We start from the raw sequence: 9804 nt of genomic DNA on the forward strand, positions 1-9804 counted from the left end.
AAGGCATTCTGGAAAGATGTGACCCATCAATTATCAAAACTCGTATCTTGGAATATACCAGTACACCCCTCTGTATTGCTTTTAAATGATGTTTTTGAGTTTGCAGTAAATCCACAGCTAAAGAGATTGGTCTTATCGGGTATCACAGTAGCTAAAAAACTGATCGCATCACGCTGGTTTCAACCGGAAAAAATTTGCCGGAAAGTTTGGTCTCTTACATATCTCGATGTGATATATCAAGAAATATCTACAGCAAGAATTCTGGGTCTCAACGAATCCAAAATGTCAATGTGGGTAGAAGTGGTGGAGAGAATAAAAGCTAGCTTATAATGGTAGTGTCTGGTTAGGAGTGAGGGATAATGGAGGTACTATCCAAGGAGGGGTCCGGGAGGGGGGGGTTCGAGCTAGAGCATATGTGTGTAGGGTTTTAGAAAATAGGTATTAGGGGTATGTCCTACAGTATATAACATTTATATAATTGTTAATTTCGCTGGATATACACTGTATACGGCTAAAATGTTATTATAGACTTTTTTTTTGTCTCGTTTCTGTACTTGCATGTAACTTTAACCACCTTGACTGTTAATTTCATTATGCATTATGTGTTGAGTACTGACTTTTAATAATTTTTGTTTTGCAATAATAATAAAAAATATAAAAGAAAAATATTCCACAATTATTACATTGATAGTAATAATGGCACACAGTCATAAATTCACCAACATGCGCATTTGTTATACATGCAGGACTCTTTGAGACAGACGTATGCGTATTACCGCTGCCATAAAGACAACATCTATTTCCTTCCTTGGTAGTAGAATAATAAGAAGAGGATGAGGTTGCGCCCCCTAGCGTTCTCGCAGAACGTTTCTATGACAACACTGACCCACCCACCCTCTTGTAATTCCAGCCTCAGTGTGTGACTGCTGATGGCATTACACTGATGACATCACACAGGTACGATGTCATTGATGTCCCATGTAAAGTTGAGGGGGAAGTCCTTCATCTCCCTCTGGAAGACCTGGTCAAACCTCTCACTCTGAGCAACGGTGAAGTGGTTCTTCCAGTCACCAATGGTGCCTGGTAATGGAGGGAGAGAGAGAGATCTTTTAATCTTAAACATAAACAACACAGCATGTATCGGGTAGTTTTACAGATCAAATCAAATGTATTTGTAAACCCCGAAATCACAAGGTAATGTCCTCATGGGCTGGACAAGTCTTCTTTAACTCTTTCACGGCCATAGTCAGGTTATCTCGCCATGCGTTGAGCGCCAGAAACCCGAGTATACTCGGGTTTTGATCTTTTCCTTTGATCCACGTTCTATATACGGTCACCCGGAGCCCTCTGTGTCTATGATTCATCTACCTACGTTGGAATTGCAATGCCGATTGAATATCACCAGGTGGCAGTATCGCCTACCTTTTGAACTCTGAAAGAAATGGGTCAATGAATGAACCGGACTATCGAGACTTGCTCTGAGGGGGAGGAGCTCTTCCAAAGCAATCGCTAGCAGATCTGCTCGCCTCAAAACCTATAGTGTCCCGTAAAAAAGTGTTGAATTTATTTTGCATTTATTTAAAAAAAAAATTACCTTATGGTGTTCTTGTTTTGTTCTTGACTTATTGTGATGTTTCTTCTTGACTTGTTTAAAGAAGACGTGTACGGCCCACGGGGACATTAACGTGTGTTGTCGGGCCTTACAAATAAATGTGATTTGATTTGATTTAGTAGACGCCACAGGACAGTGCTAGACACCCCAGCATTGCAGAAGAACAAGACCATGGAAAGTGAGGCCAAAACGTGGTTATGAAACTCAGGACAACAGGGGAATTGCTTTATCTGAAATGATTGCCACATATATATATTTGTAAAAGTATATAACAGCATACTTCACCTTTCCTCATGTGTTTCCCATGGTTGTGGTTCACCATATCGTCAGGCACACTCTCGTAGTTGGCCTGTGGGATGTGCTTCATGTTTGCGAAGGTACTGTGTTTCACCACGCTGGCCAGCTGATCATCAGACAGCTCCTTACCCAGGAACACAGCGAGCCTCTCCACCACTGACCTCAGGTCCTGCACGCACACACACACACACACACACACACACACGCACACGCACAGCAAACAGACAGAGATAAACCAGACTGCTTTTCACAAACACTTTGTATAATTATCGATAGTTACCCACATACTGAACAGAATATGACCCAGCCTATGGGGGCGACACGGATCCACTAAAATGACTAAATCACATGAGTTCGTACTTGAATCATCTCTTCGTAAGTGATGAAGATGATGTTTATGTCGTCCTTGTGAGAGTACCAAGTCTTAATGTGCTCAAACCAGCAGCTCGCAAACACTGCAATGACAAAAAGCAAGAATGTCATGATCCCATGTGCAGAGGCAGACTGTCACTATCAGCATTCATTATTATGAACCAATGTCATGATCACATGTGCAGAGGCAGACTGTCAGCATTAATGATTATGAACCAGAGTTGACTAGAGTCAGCTCTCCATGTTGTGCTCAACACTGGTCTCACCGTTCCCTTTCATGAACCTTTCAAGGAAGTCATTGAAATCCGTTGGCGTCTCCAGCATGGCTGCAAACTTGTGGAAGTGGAAATAGGACACAAGAACATCCTTGGGGTTTCTGCTCACGTATATTACCTTGAATAAACAATAGACATCATTTTAGAATTTATATTTTTATTGATTTGTATTTTGATGTTGATTGCCAATTGTAATTTAAAGGTGCTATGGATAACATTTTTATGTAGAGTAATAATTAAAAAGCTTCCCCTCCCCGAAATAACTTGATTCATGAATTATAATTAATTAATCAAACATTTAATAAAATGAATGTTGTTGTTTACATGTTGCGTGCATGTATCCCCTCCCTACTTTCCATTTCCCCACGTGGAATATACCTGATTGGATAAATGATATGTTGGTGCTCTAGTCTGACATCTAGTGGCTGAATGTTATCTAAGCACCTTTAAGATTCATCACTGGATATACCGTTGCATAGCAAAGTTGTTGGAAGGTCGAGAAAAATACAAAATAAATAGAATACCAGTACTTGCAGATCAATAGTCTTCCTATTTATTGTGGGTAACAAGGAACGCATTTCAGCTAAAGGCCATCATCAGCGTAATTGGAACCAACAGAAATGGCAATTAATAGAAAACAAGTGAGGTCCAAACTGTAATCAGCAAAGACCGGAAACGTAGCAGAAGAATCGAAAAGATATATTATTAAGAGCCATACGGTCCAGTTAAATAAATGAAGATGCAAAACACCATTATAAAGACATAATACATACTATACATACATTGACCTTGATTGAGGATTTTTTTTTATTTCATAATCAAATGTGTCTATGCTCAAAACTGACAAATGCACTAATAAATGCTATATGTAAATGAGAGCTCAGACAACTCTGTTAATATAAAGATACATCTCTTTTATTAGTCTATAATGGGGACAAATAGCATATAAAAGGAAATTAATTAAGAGTTATAAGCTATATGACCCTGTTAAATAGTTACAATTTATTAAGAGCTATATGACCCTGTTAAATAGTTAGAATTTTTTCAGAGAGCATAGTAAAATGTCATTGAATTCTTTACATCCACACAATCTAAATACATAATCTTGTATAGTATAGTTTAGAAATAGCAAGTATAGCATAAGGATATAGAGTAAAAACTGTATATTGTATAGTAGTGTATAGGACCCAGTGCCTTAATTCGTAGCTAACATTGTATTGCATTATCTCAGGACTTTAACATGTCTATTTTATCATGTCTATTTTATGTCTATTTTATGATCTGTTTATTATGTCTATTTTATTATTTAGTATTATTTCACAATCAAAGCGGGCATGGCCACCCACATTTCACTGTATGCCCTGGTATGTATGTGACAAATAAACCTCTTGAATCTTAACTCATTGGCTGCCAGCTATTATCCTTATCCTGTGGTAGCTACTGCCAAGCTGTAAACGATGGGAGTTAGTCACCTTGTTTGTAGAGCTAAATCTATATTCTCTATATATAGCCATGGATGCAATACTATAGTCATTTGACATTGAGTTTCTTCCGGTCAAGATGCAAAAAAGAGATAATTTTTCCATCCATAAAATATATTATACCGTGGTGAATATAAGTATGGTTTTAGAGCGGTAATTCATGAAATGCTTGATTACATTGTAGACATTGCCGTTTCCTTCCTGAACCTGCTATTGTTTTTGGAATCAAATCCACATTATAGGTATTATGTTCCATCATGAATGCATGAAAGGGGGGGGGGGGTCGTTTCTGATTATTTGATTGTCATTCGCATTGAACACAAAAAACGGTTATCAGCCCGATCAGTATGAAAGCATTGCAGGACCAAGCAAAAATGTACGTCAAATCGCCCTTACCTGTGGTCGGGAGTAATCCAAAAAAAATATTCCAATTGGTCTGGTTTTCAAAGAAGACAGATGAATAATGGTAGGGGTTAGCTTACCAAATCTGTACACAAGATCACAGGCCTGGGGTCAGTTCCGTCTGATGCCCCTTCCTGAGCGGCTGCTGATTTCTTTAGTTAGCGGTCTAATGACAAAACAAATACTGCTTTTCTAAATAAAAAAAAGTCCACAGGCACTTCACGGTGAGTAGGGTTCAGTCTTGTGACCAAGATGGCCGAGATCTCATCTAACTCGCTTGCGTGCGTGAATTATTTCCGTAGCCTCTGTTTGCGAAGACGCTCTCTGATTGGCTAGGCCGCGTACAGCGAAGAAGAAAAGACCCTCTCTGACTGGTTTAGCTCCGAAGGGTCTCTTCCGCCTTGTACATATATTCTCTACTTCGAAGTGGCTATGCTTAGGCATTCTTACGAAGTGGTTTTGCTTGGGCATTCTTTCGAACTGGTTATGCTTAGGCATTCTTTCGAACTGGTTATGCTTAGGCCCTCTTTCAAGTTTCAAGTTTCAAGTTTCTTTAATAGTTGTCATACAGAAGTACAGAATACTTTCATACAAAATGCTTCTTACTGTTACGCTCCAGAGACTGTGCTAGACAAGATAAGTATCAAATAACATAGTATAGCATGTAAATTAGAAGTAGAAAATGAGGTCACAGTGTTCAGTATAGACATATGTACAATGTTCGATGCAGAATAGACGTAACTGAGTTACCATATAATCAGGGGTGTAAAGTACTTGAGTAATTGTACTTCGTTACAATACTTAAGTACTGTTTTGGGGGATTTGTACTTTACTCAAGTATTATTAGGTTTGTATACTTTGTACTTTTACTCCATTACATTTCAGAGAAAAAAAAACATACTTTTTACTCCTTACATTTAAAATGCAGACCTACAAAGAACAAAGTACAAATCTTGCAGGTCCAACCATTTTAATGAGTATTTTTGAATTGTTTATCTGGTCAAACTAACGTTATTAATCCTGCGACCGCAGGTAAACAGCCAATCAAATCCCCATCAATGGAAAATGAACCCGCCCATACCCATGCTGATTGGTCCTTGTGCAAGACTAGAAAGTGGGGATCTTTGATTAAACACCTGCTATCAGAAGAATAGAGTCAGTGACTGACAAGACAGGGTGTGTGTCTTGGATGGGGATGTGGTGGGGATTGATGTGTGGGGTGGGGTGTTTGGAAAACTGACTGTTAAATTCCTCAGTCTAAAGAGATGACCTTGCCCCTGGCAAGCCTTCTAGTGATCCATTGTTAAAGCGCCTCAGAGTGAATCTTTTCCAGTAATGAAGAACACTCTTATCTCAGTTTTTGGATGAATCCCACTCATGAGAAACAACTAATATGTGATTCTTCTCACAGATAGCTGATAAATGACATTATTAAATTAAATGTCCTCTGTTCTTTCATTTCAGCAGAACACATTCCATTGTGGGCAGAGTGTATGCTTGGTTTCATTCCAGCCTTGCCTAAACACCAGCTGATGATTTCACTAATTGGCTCACCTCTTCAACTAACTCACCTGGTGCAATGTATAGTTAAAATGAAAACTTGGCCGATGATGGAATCCTTTAAAAAAAAAAAAAAAATTACTTTTACTTTTTAGTACTTAAGTACATTTAAAGGTAGGACTTTTTGACTTTTACTCAAGTGTGTTTTTAGCCAGATACTCTGACTTTTACTTGAGTCAGATTTTGAGACAGTACCCATACTTTCACTTAAGTATAATTTCTGGGTACTTTTTACACCCCTGCATATAATATACAATACTATGCAGTGTACTAATATACAATACTATATAGTGCAAAAACGTGGTTATGCTTAGAGTTAGGGTTAGGGTTAGCCAATCGGAGAGCATCTTTTTCTTCTTCGCTGAAATCAAAGAGCGTCTTCGCTCACAGAGGCTAAGGAAAAAAAGCACGCCCCTTGCGTGCGTGATTTCGAAACCTAGCCGCATTTCCCGGAGACGCTCTCTGATTGGCCGACGCCTGTTTCTACACTGGTTAAGCTTAGGCACTCGTTCGAAGTTGGTTAAGGTTAGAGTTTGTCTTAGAGCATGGCGATAGAATGCCAGGTAGTTTGCAAGCTGTTTGACGTGGAAATGGGCAAAGACACAGCTCGTCACACGATTGGGCAAACGCGTCAGTGGCCAATCAGAGAGCGTCAGTCAGTGCCAATCAGAGAGCGTCTCCGAGAAATGCGGCTAGGTTTCGCAATCACGCCCCTTGCGTTGCCACTGTGTGTGCCACACTTCACCGTCCTCTGGAAACACCAGCTGACCTTTACTGGTGATTAGTTCCGGCTCCCAGTGTACACATGCGTTATTATCCACAGTTATCAACAGCTTAACACCCATTATTTCTTTTGAAAACCAGCCCACACAAAAGGTGAATGAAAGGAAGGAAAATGTAGAAGGAAATAGATAAACCGCTCGTACTGTATTCCTCTCATCCCTAATAATTATGAAACACCACATGTGAGCGGTTCATTCACAGACTTATCCGACTGGCGTTTGGTCCTCACCTGTTTTCTATCAATTGTCATTTCTGTAGGTTTTGTTAACACTTTCACTGCGACAATACAGAAGGTTAACCCTTTCACTGCCACACGACAAAGGGTTAACCCTTTCACTACCACACTACAGACGGTTAACAGTCTGTAGTGTGGTAGTGAAAGGTTAACCTTCTGTAGTGTGGTAGTGAAAGGGTTAACACTGATGATGGCTTTCAGTGCCGGTATTCTGTTTGTTTTGATCCTCACTACAACCAGTGCACCAGATGCAGTGTTCCAGGTTTGAAGCTGTGCACGCTTCTACTCCTCACCATATGAGCAAAAAACAGTCGGTGAACTAACCTTGCCCTTCTTCTGACTCAGAGCGAGGGGCATGAACTTGTACGGTAGGTGGGAGACCCGTAGCCTGGGCGACTCTGCCGAGGCAAACCCCTGCCCACCGCCGATCTGCTCGATCCAAGGAACACTGCTAAAGTTCGCCTCATGTGCTGTGGCCGCGACGTCACCCTTGGTCTCTACAAGCCTGAGAATCTGCTGCATCCAGATAGTACCTGCCAATAAGAAGAAGATGAACATATAGGGCCATGGGTGTTGGAACCATTATAGCTGAAGGGGGTGGGGCGGGGCATGTAGGGCCGGTACGGACAAGCTCTTGAGACACATGGTATGTTTACATCAGATTATCACATTGCATCTTTACAACAGAATTCAGGGTTCGATTCCCACTTGGGGACCAGGTTGCCAGGTTTTGTTTTGTTTATTGTTATTTGCACTTACAAACATACATTCTGGAATAAAATAAGTAAAAGCAGAACAGTTAAAAATTTGCAGGAAAGGTCAAAAAACCCAAGGGCTTATAAGCGACCTCGGCTCTTAAACCTATAATGGATAGGCTCTTGAGGGAGCGGAACGCAGCACCCGCCGCTGGGGACCAGTCGAACGGCAGGGCGGGAGAGGTTAGCCTGGTAAGTGGTTCCGCCACCTGGCTGTAGTTCGGGATGAATCTTCGGTAGAAGTTGGCGAACCCGAGGAAGCTCTGTAACTCCTTCCGAGAGGTGGGTTCCGGCCACTCCTCCACGGCCCGGATCTTGCGAGGGTCAGCCCGGGTCAAGCCTCTCTCCACGATGAAGCCCAGGTAATCGACGGAGTCGGAGTGAAATCGGCACTTCTCTGCCTTGACGAAGAGCCGATTGTGGAGGAGGCGCTCCAGCACACGTCGGACATGCTGGATGTGTTCCTCGAGGGTCTTAGAGAAGATGAGGATGTCATCTAGGTATACCACCACAAACTCCTCCAGCATGTCACGAAGGACGTCGTTCATGAGCGCCTGGAATACCGCCGGAGCGTTGGTGAGGCCGAACGGCATTACCAGGTACTCGTAGTGGCCCCTGGGAGTCTTGAAGGCGGTCTTCCACTCATCGCCCTCTCGGATACGGACCAGATGGTAGGCACTCCGGAGGTCCAGCTTGGTAAAGACGGTAGCCTGGGTGAGGGGCTCGAAGGTGGAGTTCATGAGAGGAAGAGGGTACTTGTTCTTAATGGTGATCTCGTTGAGCTGGCGATAGTCGATGCAGGGTCGAAGGTGTCCGTCCTTCTTCCCAACAAAGAAGAAAGGAAGGCCGAATGAGACCTGCTTCCAAGGACTCAGAGATATATCGATCCATCGCTGCCTTCTCAGGGATGGTCAGACTGTAGAGGCCGGGAAGGGGAGCCCCTGAGCGAAGGTCGATGGCACAGTCGTAAGGCCGGTGAGGCGGAAGGGCCTGAGCCCGGGACTTACTGAAAACCTCCTCGAGGTCGTGGTACTCGGGGGGTATCGTCGAGAGGTCCGGAGGCGGCTCACAAAGGGGGCTCCGAGGCGAGGGACAGGACGCCGCCTGAAGACACTGGGCATGACAGGCGGAGCTCCACCCCCTGATGGTACCGGAGGACCAGGCGATGTGGGGCTCATGCAGCGCGAGCCAGGGCCTGCCCAGGACTACTGGGACAAGAGGAGAGCTGGTGATGAAAAACTGGAGTCTCTCAACGTGGTTACCAGCAATGGTGAGAAGGACTGGACAGGTGCGTTGAGTGATGTCAGCCAGGCGGTGTTGGTCCAACGCGAACACCTCCAAGGGTCTCACGAGGTCCTCTAGCGGAATGTTGGCCTGGGTAGCAAACTCGAAATCCAGGAAACTCTCGTCAGCACCCGAGTTGATGAGTGCCTCCACCGTCGCCCGTTGGTCCGCCCAGGCCAAGGTGACGCTCATCAGACGACTAGGTGGTGCACGGTTCTGGGAACGAGAAAAACGGCTCACCAGGATCTCCCGGGGTCCCGGCGAGCCTGGTCTTTTGGCCGGGTGGGGCAGTTGGAGATACGGTGCCCATCCCGGCCGCAGTAGAGGCAAAGGCCGGACCTGAACCTGGCCTCTCGTTCAGCCGGGCTAAGGTGAGAGCGTCCCAGCTGCATGGGTTCCTCCTCGGGCACCGAACGGGAGGGGAAGGGACCACCAGTTGTGGTGGAAGCAGGACGGGCCGCAGTACCGTCACGAGTGCGGGGGGTCTGGGGAACCTCTGGAGGTCCCAGTCGGGCTCTCTCACGCCTTCTCTCCCGGAGGCGTCCGTCGATGCGAATGGCGAGGCTGAATAGGTCCTCGAGGGACTCCGGTTCCTCACGGGTCGCGAGCTGGTCCCTTACAGCGTCGTTGAGCCCCCTCATGAAGGTGAGACGAAGCGCTTGGTCGTTCCAACCGCTCTCCGTTGCCGCCAGTCTGAACTCCAGCACGTAGTCAGTGACCCCGCCACTGCCCTGCCGGAAGGTGCCCA

The 9804-nt window shown here is 44.3% G+C and overlaps 1 protein-coding gene across 1 annotated transcript in view; it reads right to left on the reverse strand.

Annotated features, from left to right (window-relative positions):
• Nucleotides 1-949: 949 nt before the first annotated feature.
• LOC311241629 (amine sulfotransferase-like) overlaps nt 950-9804 on the reverse strand; it is a gene marked incomplete at both ends in the record, with an annotated part of 34381 nt that continues 25526 nt past the window's right edge. Inside the window, 5 exons of the mRNA XM_084330505.1 lie at nt 950-1080; nt 1898-2078; nt 2270-2364; nt 2548-2674; nt 7342-7550. Coding sequence (XP_084186631.1) covers nt 950-1080; nt 1898-2078; nt 2270-2364; nt 2548-2674; nt 7342-7550 — 743 coding nt within the window. The remainder of the gene's footprint in view (nt 1081-1897; nt 2079-2269; nt 2365-2547; nt 2675-7341; nt 7551-9804) is intronic.

This window comes from Notolepis coatsorum (genome assembly GCF_963971535.1).
Source record: "Notolepis coatsorum genome assembly, chromosome: 15".
NCBI lineage: Eukaryota > Metazoa > Chordata > Actinopteri > Aulopiformes > Paralepididae > Notolepis > Notolepis coatsorum.